The sequence below is a fragment of the Colossoma macropomum genome, unplaced genomic scaffold (assembly GCF_904425465.1).
Source record: "Colossoma macropomum unplaced genomic scaffold, Colossoma_macropomum, whole genome shotgun sequence".
NCBI classification, from domain to species: domain Eukaryota; kingdom Metazoa; phylum Chordata; class Actinopteri; order Characiformes; family Serrasalmidae; genus Colossoma; species Colossoma macropomum.
The window spans coordinates 38,632,379-38,648,589 of NW_023494793.1; the positions used below are offsets into that span (position 1 = coordinate 38,632,379).

Sequence of the window (16,211 nt, forward strand, 5' to 3'; positions counted from 1 at the left end):
TGCTGGTTAATGTGACTCGTTTTTATTCTCCTCAGTCATTGTCAAATTAAAATCCAGCAAAAAATACACAGACATAGATGTATCTCTGGCCATGTTTGTGTATACAAAGAACAGACTTCGGATGAAGTTAATGTAGGGATTGCACGCTTACAGCAAAATGCAGAGGAACGTTTAAATATTCACAAACGGCCAAGGGAAACGTGTAGGTTTTTGTGTTGGATGAGTAACAGACACTGCCTCTTTGATGAGCTAATGAGCTAACACAGCTAACCGCTACAACACTGGATGCTAATGAGGACTCGTTGTCCGCTTGCAGGTGGTCTTTTCTCCTCCATGGACAAAGTGGCAGCATGTTAGTTTGTCAGAGAAATGTATTTCCAGTGTTTCTGGACCTAACTAACATCAGCTAGAGTAACTTATTTAGCCATGTTGGCAATAAAGCTGCACTATCTCTGTCTGCCTCAGTCACATTAACAATGGGTCCATGGCAGATATGTTTAGCTATTGTAATATGCATGCTTCCTTGCAAAAATGAGCAAACTCAGCACATTTTACAGTCCTGTACAAAAAATAGTGATTTCAGTGTTTGAATATGCGTATCTCAAATATTGAAGTACTCCTGTACATCTATAGTCCATAATGGAAAATGTTTGCCCAGTTTTCTCCCTAATTTAGTCATTTGCCAATTCCAACCCACTAACTGGGTCTCCCCCAGTCACATGACGCTACCCACACTGGGAGAGTGAAGGCTAGCACATGCTTCGTCTGAGCCATGTAAAGTCAGCCACTGCATCTTTTTAGACTGCTGCTGGCACAACGTCACTGGACGACTGAAAGTGCTAAGAGGAGAACCCTAACTGTGAAATCTGCTACGTCAGCTAACAGTCTTCCATGCTGGCTTGCATTGTGCTGAGAGATGGGCGAGAAGGAGAGCCACCCTGCCCACCCAGAGAGAGTCAGGCCAGTTGTACTTTCCTGGTTTGGGTTTATGTACCACAAACAGTCATCATTCATTTTCATGTAATTTTCCAACCTCTCTTTATCCCTTACAATTAAACAGGCTGTTTTTCTTACAGTTCCAATTAGTCTGTTATATGTAAATGAGCTCTGCTCAGATTGGCTGTCCTGTATTTTGCCTCATTCAAAAGCAATACGGGCTAAAACACTCCTCAAATATTTAGTGTGATTGGGCGGAGCTAAACTGCTACAAAGGCTACAAGCCATCACGAAAACACTGAATTCAAAACAGGCTGTTTTCGCAGCTTCATGTATCGACTGTCTGGAGCGAATGATACGTTTTGAAACTTGTTTACGTACAACGTCAAACTTTCATTTCAAGACGTCAAGTAAAATTCAGTTTTCCATTATATGAGCCCTTTGAAGATGAGACTATGCAAGATGTTTTTGTTCAGGTTGAAAGACGCAGCATTACTTGAGTCAGGGAAAAAAAACCACAGTTTAAGATACAGTGTCTGTACGCTGCTGCAGGACACCCTGTCAAGCCAGAAACAATCATTTAAAAGTCACAGGCGTCATGTTGGATTTCATGAAGATGTGATGACAACAGTAGATCATTCACTCATATCCTCAGAAGACACGTCCTTCACCAAGTTTTGACCGAGTTCTCTTTGACTAGGGTTAGGGCTGTGGGAGGGAAGGAGAGCCATCCTACACACCCAAAGAGAGTCAGGCCAGTTATTCTTTCCTGGACTCCTGGTCACGGACAGCAGTGGTCTCCTGATAAGGCCCGAACGGGACCAATCTGCCACTCGTGAGCAGAACGTTTTTAACTGCAAAGCTAAATAATGAAAAACGAAAATTTGGTCCAGTTAGGCAGCTCATTCATGTTGTAGTTTCATAGCGTTCTGCACAATTAGCTGATATGATACAGGGCTTGGTAATGCTGTACAGTCATATTTAGTTACTTGCCAAGCTTTTAGGATCTGCAGGAAATGTAGATTTCACGAGCAGCGTTTCATCTCCTGAGCGGCTGAGAGAATGAAAAAGAGGATGTTATGGTTAGGTGTGTGTGAAGGAAAGGAGGAAAATGATCAGTGGCTTGCGGGCGTGTCTGTATAAGAGACAGTGAGAGAGAGAGAGATAGTGTGTGTGGTTGAAATGACAGAGGCTTATGCTGTGTGTGTGTGTGTGTGTGTGTGTGTCTGAGACACAGATTGTAGAGAGAGGGGTTTATGTGGGGGCAGTGTGTGATTTTTGTGAATATGAGAGAGCAGGAGAGACAGTTTTTGTGTGTGTGTGTGTGTGTGTGTGTGTGTGTGTGTGTGTGTGTGTGTTTGGGGGGGGTAAATCCAGCTTAGAGCTGCAGCTGGTTTTGAGTTGTGCTGACCCACATCCTCTCTGAGCTCACCGCTCCACTGACCAACACACACACACAAACACACATACACACACACACACACTGGACTACTGACCTCTGAGCCTCTGATTCCTTTATACCCCCAGACACACACATCATAAACACACACAAACACATACACACACACTGATTAGACTACTGACCAATAAGTCTCTCATCTTCTGTGCCTCAACCACACACTTTTTTCTACACAGTGGCTTATGTAACCCAAACAGAACACACCCACCGAGTCCAGTCTCAGCCTGACCGGACAGTTGGTTTGGTTTAATTTGAAACTTCAATGCGAGACACTCAGACAAACCTCTGTGTTTGAGGACAACAAAATCACAGAGCCGTCATTCTCACGGTCTTAATTTAAAAGGTGTAGTGTTTTATTCCTCCTCTGTTTATGTACTACTGTTCAAACGCTTAGAATCACTGTTTTCATGAAAGGGCCCATATCCTGCTGTTTTCATCTAACTCTTACTCTTTTTTATTCACTGAGGTCCAGAGTCATAATTCATTTTCACATAATTTTCCAACCCTCTCTATCACTTACGATTAAACAGGCTGTTTTTGTTACTGTTCCTGAAAGTCTGCTGTATGTGAATAAGCTCTGCTCTGATTGGCAGTCCTGTTTTGTGCCTCATTCAAAAGCAATACGAGCTAAATCACTCCTCATATTTTCAGCATGATTGGACGGAGCTAAACTGCTACAGGCTAAAAGGGTGGATACAAGGCGGAGTTGCTTTTCATGACATCACAAAAAGACTGAATTCAAAACGGGCTGTTTTTGCAGCTTCATTTTTTTAAATATGTGTGTTGTACGGTCTGGGGAGTAAATGATACATTTTGAAACTTGTTTACGTACAACATCAAAACTTTCATTTAAAAAAAAAAAATCAAGTAAAATTTAGTTTTCCGTTATATGACACCCTGTAAAGCTAGAAATAGTAATCTAAATGTCAGAGGCGTCATGTTGGATTTCATGAATATAGATGAATAGTCGATAATTCACTCGTATCCTTAGAAAACACGTCTTTCACCAAGTTTTGACTGAGTTCTCTTTGAATACTTTTCAACTTCTTAATGTGCTCACAATCGTCAGATTCATCTGCTCAGGGAATGCCTGCAGTTACATATTTGTACCGGAGAGGTCAAATAATTTTAGGTTAATTTGCTAAATTTAGCAATTAAACTAACTCTGCATTACAGTGATCAGGAGTGTGTTCTCTCTAAAGGATGTGTTAACTTGCTTTCTCTTAGAAAATCGACAAAACGTCATTTGACTAGGGGTGCGCAAACTTTCGCATACTACTGAATGTAAAATACATATGGGACTTGTTTTTGTTATCATCATCATCATCATCATTAACGTTGTTGTTATTATTACATGTTTTCACTTACATATGAGAAAACATATGAGTAATTATTACATATAGATCTAATTAATACAAATGGGACCCGTATATGACACCATGTATAAAAACAACTGTGTGTGTGTGTGTGTGTGTGTGTGTGTGTGTGTGTGTGTGTGTGTGTGTGTGCATCCCTGGTTGACTTTAATCGCATGCCAGCGTTCAGCTCTCCCTCGCTGCCCTCCCCCCTCAGTCTCCTAAACCCTGCTATTGTCTGTCTGTCAACCGGCTGCAACAGCTGCAGGCCTGCAGTAACTCTAACCCGGGACACGCACACCTTCACCGAACATCCCTTAAAGCTCCCACTATGAGCCACAAACCGCGGTGTGTTAAACGTACACTTAGAATTAGATGTTCTGTCCTCTTTGTTTTGCTCTGTTTCATTTGACTGTATTGATTTTTCTTTTAGTGAGACGTGAACAACACTTCCTGGTGATTTTCCCTCCAGATACGTGTTTTTCCCCCCCTCCTTCTAAGCAGAGCTTTGGAGCTTCATGCACCTGTTTTACTTGTCTTTTCTTTTTTTTGGACTTCAGACTTAATATTTAACGTTTAGCATGAATTATTAATTGTTGTTAGTCAGCACAACATCCCTGCGGCTTATTAATTCAGGGGCGGGCACAGCTTAGAGCGGGAAACATATGGAGTCCGCAGCTGGTACAGAGGGGGAGAATGAGTTTACACTTTCCTTTACTCGGGGACAATTTCTAGACGTTTCTCAGGAACAGTATAGAGCATCTATAGCAGAGGTATTAGGTTCACAGTCCATGGTGCCTGCAGGTTTTCTTTCACTTAATAGACCGGTATGATGAGCTGTGGCCAGTCAGTACCAGCTAGTAATACAGCATTATGTCTGTATTTGAAGGCCAGATTTTACTATCAATGATCTGTATGGGCACCAGTTCATATTAGGTGTGGGTGATATGGCAAAAATACAATATCACAATACATGAAGATAATTTCATGATATCACGATGTTCAGTTTTTAGTTTTTATCAGGTTTGATAAGTTAGAACAGACAGAATGCATCAACCGTGCTACATAAAATACTATCAAAAACTATGAATACATTGATTTTTATACAGTGTCACATTCTGCACTGCACCAAATCCTGATAAACAGGACTAATGACTAATTCTGCACTGTTTGTAATGAAAGATAGAGTTGGTTGGTGTTCTTTGTGTACTGATGATATCCACAGTGTCCACATTTGCATCAGTAAAATACTATCACATTTGATCGTTGGCCTGTACGATAATGTAGTAGATATCAGCATTGATTTGACAAGTAAGTCAATGACGATGCTCCAAAGGTGATAGTTGGGCCCAATCACATTTCTTATTTTTACCTCTACCCCTTGTTTTCCAGTGTCACCTTGCCCCTTGAAACTGATTTATAAGGAGTAGTGGTTGAAATCTATTCTTGCAAAATGGGACCCTCAATAAAAAGAGCATTACTTCATTAACAGCTACTAGTGCTGCTCTGTAGGCGACCCTGCCAGTCTGCAGTGACAGCAGAGGAGGGTGAAGTTCAGCTCCTCACTGCTGGGCTTTAGTTACATTTAGGGCATCATATGCCTTCAAAAGGTGGGGGGGACAATTATTTATTGTCACCCACTCCTAATTCTTCAGTGATATGAAGCTGAAGTCAGATATTCGCCAGCTTCTTGTTCTGATTCTCCTGTTCCACCTTAAATGGTGCAGTAGTTCTGATGCCTGAGGCACCAGAATGGAACTGCTGCACCATTTAAGGTGGAACGGGAAATGTATCTAACTAGCTACCGAGACCTCGGCAAACTAATAGCGACTTTTTATGCTTATTATGAAGAAAAGGGCCATGAAATAACATTAAACTAAGATAATTTAATGGTTATCATAATTTTTAACGGAGAAAATGCTCACAATTGTGGGTTTAGTTGGTCGCTTGCACAGTCATCTTGCTGTTTTTGTTTTTTTGTTTTTTTGTTTTTTTTTTATCTCCTAACACTCCATTTAGAGTATGCCCCCCGTTTGGACGGCCATGTAGCCCTTAACACTTCACCCTACCCCTCTATCTCAACAAAAATCGGGACACCCTACCCCTAGACATGAATGTGCAAACGGAGGGCTGAGGGCTAAGTGGTAGGGCTGAGGGGTGAAATGGGATTGGGCCTTAGAGTTGCTGTTTTAGGGAGGAAAACTAGAGATGATTAATTTAATTTTAAACAGCTGGATAATATTAAATCACATTTATATAATGTTTTACTCCCTTTTGCTGTCGAATGGATATTTGGAGGGCATTGATAAGCCATTAGGCTACAGTGTAGTTGGTTTTCCACTAATGTAATAGATTCCTATTTATTTTTAACAAGAAGTCATCATGCTTTTTTCAGATATAACCCAGGCCTGATTGCTCGCCTCTACCGCATGTGTCCTTCGTATAATGTGCTTAAATGACAACTATTAACCAATGAAAAGAAAAGCTGTTGGTTGCGTTCATACGCCTGTGTTCGAGTAGGATGCCCAGCTGGAGGGAACATCGCTTGCAGCCTTCTGAAGTCAAAATATATCTCTACCAAGGCTGTCTTTGCTTTTATCATCCCCCTTCTGGCTGTTGCCTGCTATTACATCAGAAAGGCATTGATGGAAACTCCTTTGTCCCAGTATAACCTCTGCTATGTACTGAAGTAGGCCAAACAATAAACTGCGCTTCTCTCAGGCTAGAACTGGAGAAACCTACAGCGCTGCTGCACTCTCACTCACAGGCATGTAACGAAATATTATTGTGCTGTGTATTGTATTCCATATTGGCGCACAAGATACAGCTAATAATAAAACTGTCAGACCAGTTGGTTCAGTGTGTCATGTTCCTGTATGTTTGTGTTGTTATGCAGAGCTCTGTAACCGAGTATCCATGTGGAGGTGAACACACCCCGAGCCCAATCGCCAGCGCTGTGCCCCTCAACGCCAAGCCAGCGGTCACCCAGGCAACGCAGGTCACCGCCGTTGCCGTAGCAACCGAAGCTGGCCACACCATCGCTCTCCTGGGGGACAAGAGTGGACAGTTGCACAAGGTACTGAATGCTGAGGCAACTGTTTGTGTGCAAACGTGTGAGAGAACCGCTGAACTATCTCAGTCAGAGACTGGTTTATAGTTGTATTTCTTGTGAGTGCAGTTTTATGCACATCCTGTATTTTCTGTTTCTGATAGGCTTTGGCCTTCTGCACTAATCTGTGACCAGATTAGTTTCTGGGTTAATGATGTTAATTTCATTATTTTTCAGTAGGGCTTTTTTCAAGCCACGGCTATTTTGCATTCACTTGTTTTGTTAATCTAGGACAGTTTCCCATTTGTGCCAGAGGGGGCGACAAAGCTAAGTCTGTCAAGTCTGAGTGCATTTTCAGCATTCATTCTGCAAAGTAATGTGGTAACACGATAAAAGCCTACTCAAACCAGAGGAAGTAAACATGCGTGTGTTTTTGTCAGTAACTTGCTAAGCCAAAAACAAAAGTTGCCAAAAAATAGTAAGCCAAAAGTTACGATATTTCGTTAGCCTGCACGCTGCTGTCACTTTAGCCTACTTCCGTTATTAATCTGGGACATATGGACTTTTATTTTTATTTAATTTGATTTTAGTCTTTAACAACTAAACATCAGTCAGTTAAGCCCGTGTTCGTTTTCCGCGAGGAAAGATGTTCCGTGCATGGAAGCTGCAGCATGGCTTTATCTGTTTATCCAGCACGACCACAGAAAAAAAGTGGTGGCTCAGGCTGTTATAGAATATTTTTAAGGACTGATGTAGGAGATGGACTACACATTAAAAGAAAACAGATCGTGAGATAGTTGTGCTTGTTTTGTGCATCTTAAAGCCTGGACAGTGCAGACATTTAAATAATTCAACTTGATAAAATAAATAAATAAATTGGGGGCAGTCGTGGGCTGGAGGTTAGGGAACCAGCCCTGTGACTGGAAGGTCACTGGTTCGATCCCCTGAGCTGACAGTACTTGACTGAGGTGCCCTTGATCAAGACACCTAACCCCCAACTTCTCCCTGGGCACTGTGGATAGGGCTGCCCACCACTCTGGACAAGCGTGCTCACTGCCCCCTAGTGTGTGTATTCACTAGTGTGTATGTGGTGTTTCACTGCATGGATGGGTTGAATGTGGAGGTGAAATTTCCCCATTGTGGGAATAATAAGGGTCACTTAATCTTAAAAATAGCCAGATACTATCAGCAGTCTGCCGAAGCCTTATACACATGTGCGCCCACACAAGTGCACAGTACAGCTTCAGCTCCACGTGCTTGTTGTTTAACTCTTTTAGCAGAATGGGCTGTTAGTGTCTGCGTCTTTAAGTTGCACTATTTGAAAGGAAAGTGATCCTTTGTTACTTGGATGGATCCATTTCTTTTTCCTCTGCATTTTATTCCTGTGTTGTTATTGTGAAAGTAAAATGCACATTAGAGTATATTTGAAGGTTTTAATGCATAAATCAGTTAAAAATGTTTTGATGTGAGAGGACTAAATATTAAATTACAGTAAAGCATGAAACATACAGTTTTCTCTGTGTGCCGTGTGTGTCAATAGAATAAAACTAGGACTGGAGTTTAGGATAATAGATTGGAATGCAATACATTTGTCCACAAAAATATAAAAATGTGTTTTTATTTAACAATTTTATGGCCTTTATTGATAATTAGTTACAAATATGTAAGTGGTCTCAGTCTAGGTTTTAGAAGGGGTGTTATGATGCACTTAATTCACAATTCGAATTGATTTTCACTGCTGAATTCGACAAGGGGTCACAACTTTTTGTTTCCTGACAGCGATTCTTATACTGGAATTCAGGATATTGGCAGATCCCGAGTACCAATCCAGTATCTGTTCTTCTTCGTCTACTTCTTCTTCTTCTTCTTCGTCAGTCTAAAATCTTTATACCTCAATAATGAGCTGTTAAAATTGACGAGTTTATTCCAAAACCTGATATCTATTTATAAATTTACAAAAGTTTTTTAAATGAGGCGCCCTGGACGGGATGTTTTTCATGATTAACTATATTCTTCTAGTTTATTATTAAGGCTAAGAAGTCCAACCAATCACAGCAGACATCATAACTCATCTTAATATGTCAAAATCACCCAAAAATCAGACGTGTTAATTTTTTACCTCATATAAAATTGATTGTAAAAGTCTTAAAGATATTTATTGTGGAAGCTTGTGTGAAACTAAAACGTCTGCCCTGCACTGAACTTTTACCCTGTCATGCGTTGTTTAGACAGGCTTTAATTTTGACATGCTGCAGTGCTTTGTTGAGAAACACCCGGCACATTTCACATCAGCGAAAAACACTTGTTTCGTCTGCATAAACAAACAGGTTTGCCTGCAATGTGACCGTTTATGATTATTCTCTCTATGCAGAACATTGAGCTCCCTATGAAACAGTATAGATAGTGGATCAATCACGTCTGGTTGATGCCCGATCTGTTTACTAAGGTTGGTATTAGTGTTAATACTGAAGTTGGTGCATCACTAGATTCAATATTCTCACCAGAATTTTATTCTCCGTGTTCACATTTTTGCACAAGCTGCTAATAAGACCAATAACTGGAAGGCAGCAGGACTGGAGCTGAGAGTGTGTCGTGTAACATCGAGCATGCTACTGTGTGATAAGCTGAGGTTAGGGGTGGGATGTGTGGGTTTTAAATTGAATGAGACCTTTGTTGTTAAAGAAGTGCAGTCGCGTTAGCTGGTATAATTAGTAGAAAGCAGCTGATGGTGCTCGTTTCCACGATACACATTTTGCATCGTGTTGTATCACAATGACTTCACCCCAGTTTTCAGTGCTATCAAAAACGGATATTTGGTCCACTATCACAGACAGAATGGGCTGTGTGTTTGGCCACTGTGATAGATTTGAGTCCTGGAGAAGCAGTGGGAATGAATTTGACCTTGGTTGTGGTCAGCACTCAACGTGCTACATAGTTTTCCTTTACTGTATTAGATTGTATTACACCAACACAGAGCTTTCCAACATTGCCATTTGACTTCAAAGCCTCACGTCCAGGGCTGAGTTGCATGCTGTGGTCAAGGACATTTCATTTGGGAGGACGCAGAAAGGTTTCGAAAGATCAGTTTTCAATGGTAGCAGACGTTCTAAACAAACCTCAAATCAGGGCTGAGAGACAGTGAGACTGCCACTCGTCTCTGTCAGTCAGAGACCCTGCTAGGGCTCGTGTGTTCCAGAGCCAGGGGTTTCAAACTCAACCCCAGCTGGATTAACTTAACTGAACTCTGTGCCTTTAACACACAGCTCTTTGGCTAATTACGAAAGCTCCTTTCGCACTCGAAGCCAAAACATTTATCAGGATACTTTGTCTGGTAATGTTCAGACTTTGAGTCATTCAAACATACAGCCCTTAAACGGTAGTTTACAGGGTAGTGTGTTCGTACCCACAATAAAATTCCTGGTAAACGGGAGGTGACGTTCTTAGCATTTATAGCCAACAGCATCTTCTTTTCTGAATCATGTACAAAAACTCAGTTTCGCTTTCTTTTTCTCTCATAAAAGCTGAAAATTTGACTCTAAAAGCACAAACTTTGCTAGCCATGCTGTGTTGCTTTTGCACAGAAGCATCCGTAGAGGCCTGCAGGGGAGATGTTGTGCAAAATACACTTGCATGCAAACCTAGACTAAAAATATCGCTTAAAAAAAGTAACAGAATCGTTCAGCTTTGTTAGCTGTAATGTAGATGTCTTTGTATCTCCCTGGTAATGTATGGGCTTCAGAGCCTTCCTGGTACTTTCCAGAGTACTGAACGACTGCAGGGCGTGTTGGGACCAAAGACTATCCCTTTCAACCCCAACGTAATATTATGAATAAAAATCTTTTATGATTTTAAAGCTTGCGTTCAAACTTGATGCCTTCCTGTTTAGTCACCGGTGAGTTCCTGGGTAAAAGTTAAGATTGCAACTAACAAGTATATCAATTAATTTGTTGACCTTTGGAAGCTACACGAATCATACATTCTGCAGCTTGAAACATGCCTTCTGACCTTTTCCACCATTGTCTGTGTTTACATGCAAAGATTTTTGCCAATCTGATTTAATACATCCCATTTATGGATTTAGAACTGAGGTGTTTATATTCACTCTACTCAACAATCTGCTGGAAAATTTCAATTTACATGCTCACTACAAGTAATCAGATCCAAAATTACACGCATACATAGAGAACCCCTTAGTGTAGACGTTACCATGACAATAAGCAGTCCAGTCAGAGTGAGATGAGCAGCAGTGAGCAGTGCTTGTGTTTTTAATTACTTTAAAATGATGTCAGACTCAGGAAAACGTCCTTCACATGTCCTTATTAAAGAAGGACGAGAGGAAGCCGTCGTGTTCTGAGACACATAAGCTGGACGTCCGTCCCACCGCCGTCTTTTAAAGCACTTCATCTCCTCTGCAGACCAGTTTCAGCTCCCGCCATGTTGAACGTTATAAACTTTCGCTATGAAAAAAACGCACATGCGCAGAACGAACTTACACTTTCTGATTGGGAATGGAATCAGATACAGGCGTTTACCCGAATATTATTCTTCTATTTAACAGATTGTTTACAGGATTACCCACCACATTAAGTCAGAGAAATTGTATTCTGAATGGCCTCAATTGAGCTAGTCTATTACGATTGAGTGTTTACATGGATGTATTGTATTCTGATTCAGCTTTTAGTCTGATTTAGTAATGGATAATCAGTAAACTTGATATGTAAACTTGGCTGGTGAAGCCATCATTCAAAGTTCTGTTGTGGTGATCATGGTGGTCCCGCCCTGTTGAGCTGGTCCTTCTGCTGTCATAAGCCCTATTCGAGCTGGATTAGTTTTCCTGGGGAGTAAAGCTGAAAAGGCATATCGTTTTTGTATCTATGCCGCGAAATGAACACCAGACATATGGTCACCGCAAAAGGCTGTGGCGTGACCTTTTCTTTAGCCATTTACAGCGACGTAGGTTGCGCACATGCGCTGCTTGTACAGTGAAAACCAGCCAGTCACAGACGTCTTCTTCACCGAGAGTGGATGAAGTGAAGGCTTTGAGCAAAGCCAGTGGGGAAAATTAATAGTAAAATCAGTGCAACAAAGACAGCAGTGCAGATTAGGTCCCGAAAAAGAAGGCGTTTTGCCATTTGGAGATATTTTGGGTTTAGGGAGGAGAATATAGAAGAGAGCGAGGTGCTGTGCAGAGCCTACCTTGTCAAAGTTGGGATGTAGAAAGGCACATTGAACCTTTTTCATCACCTCAAGCAACACTACAAAACACTGTGTGAAGAGGGCCTTGCAACGAAGTCAGACACTGAATCTCAGACATCCTGTGCCAAGCCCAAGCATTAATTCTGAATGCATTCAGTAGCGTAATGCCATAGGACTCCACTTCTAGAAGGCACAAAGAATTAACAGATGCCATAACCTTCCACATTGCTGAAGACATGCTACTTGTGTACACTGTTATGAAAGAGGGCTTCCAGAAAATGGCTAGAGGATGCAAAATACCTTCACAAACCTATTTTACTCAGGTGGCCATACTCAAACTTTATTGTAAGTGCAGGACAAGTGTTAATGCTGAGCTCTAACGAGTGGAATATTTTGCCACCACCACAGATTCATCAGTTTAACAGTCCATTTCATCAATGAGGGCTTTGAGCTGAAAACCCGATGCTTGCAGACTTCTGTTTTTCCCCAGCGTGCACATGGGGGAGAACGTAGCACACGGAATGAAGGAAGTGTTAGCAGCATGGGGCTTGCACGAGGAACAAGTCTATGTTACAACAGATAATACATCCAAGATGAAAGCACTCGCTGTGAATAAATGGATCCGTCTTCAGTGCTTTAGACACTTGTATTAACAATTGATAGCCTGCATTTTGCTTAAAAAGTGTAAATTAACATTATTGTTTTAACAAGACTGTGTACCTTAACTTACGCAACACTACCGTAACTAAAAGTTTTTAGCTAATTTTTCATAGTGTAAATCTGTACTTTGATATCGTCATACTCCATTGAGCATAATTAAATGGGCGATGGCCACATTTGCATTTCAACACTTAATGTTAGTGCTGGGAAGTTTAATTAATTTTCCTGAGCTGATTCTTTTAAAGTGTCAGATGAAAAGAATCGATTCCCCCTTCTGAGGGATGAAAATGAATCAGCCGAGTGGATCACATTTTTCATTGGACAGTTCAAAAGAATCGGCTCAGTAAATTGAATCAAACTACTTACCAATACTTACTATGAAAACAGAGCATTAGTACTACATTTGTGCAGAATTCACCAAACATACGAGCACAGCTCATTTATATAACGTGTGTTGTTTAGCCTCGTACTATTGTGATTGGCTGTTAATACAAACTTAGTATTGCACTGTGCAGTTCCATATACTAGAAATATAACACTAAATGATTACTAGAAATAAGCGGACTTTACTGGAACGTGTGCCAAAAAAATCTACATTTGTAATTTTTGTATATACAAATATGTGTTGTTATTTGGATATTTGCAGCTTTTTGTATATCGCTGCTGTCGGAACAAAACCTTGAATCTCCATGTTTGTCATTTTTCAGTTTTGGACAGGTTTTCTTTTTCACAGTGTGTAAATTTCATGATGAATGAACCAAAAGAAACGGCCCAAAATAAAAGAAAAAAAGTCTGGTTCCATAGATTTACATTAAAAGTAAAGTATGATTTTTCTTTCTCCTGTAAAGTTACCATTTTGGAGAAACGAGGTTTTGTTCCGACAGCAGTGATATGTTTTCTGGAAAAAATGCAGTGAAAGGTGATGCCACCACAGGCCTTTGCAAGAAGCTGGTGGGCCACTTTTCCCACAGCTGGAGAAAGAAATGTGCATTAGAAGAAGTGCAGCAAGAACTCAGCCTACCAGCACATGCACTTATAACAGAATGGCAAATGAGATTGGGATCCATACAGAAGACGATCGAGAGGTACTTGAGCAGTACAGAGCCTTGACCCAGGTCCTCTCTGAAAACAGAAAGGCATGCTTCCAAAAAGGCAAAGCCTAGAAGTTTTGGAATCTGTGAGCAAGGCACTAGGACCACTGATGGAGTTCGCAGGGAAAGACTCTGTCAGTATCTGAAACCAGTTCTCTCCCTGCTGAGCACAACCCTCTTGTTAATGAATGAGGGAACTAAGATGTTGGACTAGATGAATGAGAAGTATGAAGATGAAGACACTCAAGAGTTATTGAATCTGGCATCTTTCTCTTAGACCCAAGAATGAAGATGTGCTACATCTGTGCAGATAACATTCCCACTATCACAGCCAGTGTGGTGTCAGAGATGGAGATAATGGCATGTAAGGTAAATATGGGTAGAATAAATAAGCCACAAAACATCCAGCATTTTAATTTTTGCCAGTTGTCTTACATTTAAGCATGTACACTGCTGTGAATATCACCATTTACTCATGTTATAAAAATGTAAGAGCATGAGAGAGGATTAAGAAGGTGCTGGTCCACCACCAGCAAGAAAGGGAAAAAAGTCATTGGCCAGTTTCTTTAAAAGCATGACTGCCGCTTCAAAAGCTGCAGCACCAGCTGATCCTACTGTCCAGCCTGATGCAGTAGAATCTGAACTGAGCAGCCGCTTGTCTCCTACAATTAAGAGTCAAGAAGATCCTCTGGAAAGTCCACCAAATTACTTTTCCAAAGCTCAGCAAAATGGCACACAGTTATCTGCATTCCAGCCATTAGTTCACCCTCAGAGAGGCTTAGTACAGCGAGCAACGCTGTGACACGTTAGTGTGCTTGTCTGAAACCGGGAATGCTAGATTAGCTGGTGTTCCTGGCAAAAACCTGTAGAAGCACAACTGTGGGGGACAAAACAGACGTGCTAGAACTTGTTATTAATGTTTGTGTTAAAGAACTTGAAGACTTGTTTACGATCCTAATTTGAATGGAAAAATACATACACAAATGACTTATGACTTTTTAATTATTTTAATTTTATTTAATTTAATTTTAATTTAATTTTTCATTTTAGACTTTTTATTGTAAGTAAACCACAGTTTTTGTAAACTAAGGCGGTGCATGTTTTGTCACAGTACTCAATAAAATATTTTGGGAAGTACCTACATATTCCAAACCTATATGTTATAAGTAATTATTCTGTTTTTTATTCAAATTATTATTGAGGTATTTAGCATAAATTTATATCCGTCATATAGCCCTACTGTGGAGGCACTGTAATGAGTGATTACCAGTGACATTCATGACTTAAATCCCAGTTTTCTCCCCAATTTAGATGTATCCAGTGCCACCCACTAGTTATGACTGCCCCAATCACACGATACCACCAGTGCTAGGGGGGGGCGAAAGCTAGCATATGCTTCCTTTGAGAAATGTGAAGCGAGCCGCAACATCTTTTCAAACTGCCGCTAAAGCAACGTCAATGGATGGAAGAACACGCTCGGAGGAAAGAGCCGACCGCCAGTTCTGCTATGTCTGCTATGAGACAAGGGAGCCATCCTACCCACCCAAGGAGAGTGAAGCCAACTCTCTTGGAATTCTGGTCACGGATGGCTGTAGCCAATAGGCTAGTGTTTAGACGTTAGCTACTAGCTAGGACAGATTGTTATCTGCGTTGCTATGTGACCATCAGTCTCGAATTAGCAGTTATACATTAATTTCAACCTTTAAGACCATTTATTGTTAAACTGTGTTGAACGATCAGCAGAGCTTTATTTCACTGCAGAGGAGGATTATTTTATTTTTACCTACAAATCTAATTCTGCTGTGGAGCCACAACAGAGCAGTAAAAGAGCCGCATGTTGCCGACCCCTGGCGTAGGCGAAGGATCCCTAAAATGTCAAAAAATGTCTAAAAGTCTCCAAAGACTGGGTAGATCTGTTTTTTGCTCTGAAGCTCGGGGAAAGGAAACACTTTAGCTTCTTGATCTGAACTGCAAGAATGTTTACTGCGAATAAGTTGCGAGAATGTTTACTGTAGACAAGTGACGATGCGCATATCTTAATCTGCTTATCAGCACAGTTTTCTCGCTCTTACTCGGAGGCACAACAAAAGATCTGCATTTTAACTCCACTCTGGAGGAAGGAAAAAAGTACCACGTCTTCTCCCCCCTCCTCCTTTCTCTTTCTCCACTCCATAAGAAGCTGATAATGATTTGTTGCCGTGGGCTTTTGTACGTTATGGCTGCTCTGAGTGTGCAGCGAGCTGTTGGAGCTTCTGCAGCACTGCTTCAGTCACTGCTGTGTTGGTGTATGTAAACAGGGGAGTGTAATGTTTGTGCTGTTGGTTGTTGGTGTGTTTTGATCTCGCTAGTTTGGGCCCGTGTCACTGTGGGGGATGTGTACCACCTGCGGTCAGCCCGATCTGCCCCGGAGGGTTGTGTGTGATCATGTGAGAGCAGTGTGAGTGTTTTTGAATGTGACTGTCTGT

At 41.1% G+C, this 16,211-nt stretch overlaps 1 protein-coding gene across 2 annotated transcripts in view; it reads left to right on the forward strand.

Moving 5' to 3' along the window:
- The window catches only part of plxnb3 (plexin B3), a 94,305-nt gene that overhangs the window by 27,293 nt on the left and 50,801 nt on the right, over nt 1–16,211 (forward strand). For both annotated transcript variants that reach the window (XM_036579494.1, XM_036579495.1), the window contains exon 3: nt 6,647–6,826. In XM_036579494.1, the coding sequence (XP_036435387.1) occupies nt 6,647–6,826 (180 nt within the window). The remainder of the gene's footprint in view (nt 1–6,646; nt 6,827–16,211) is intronic.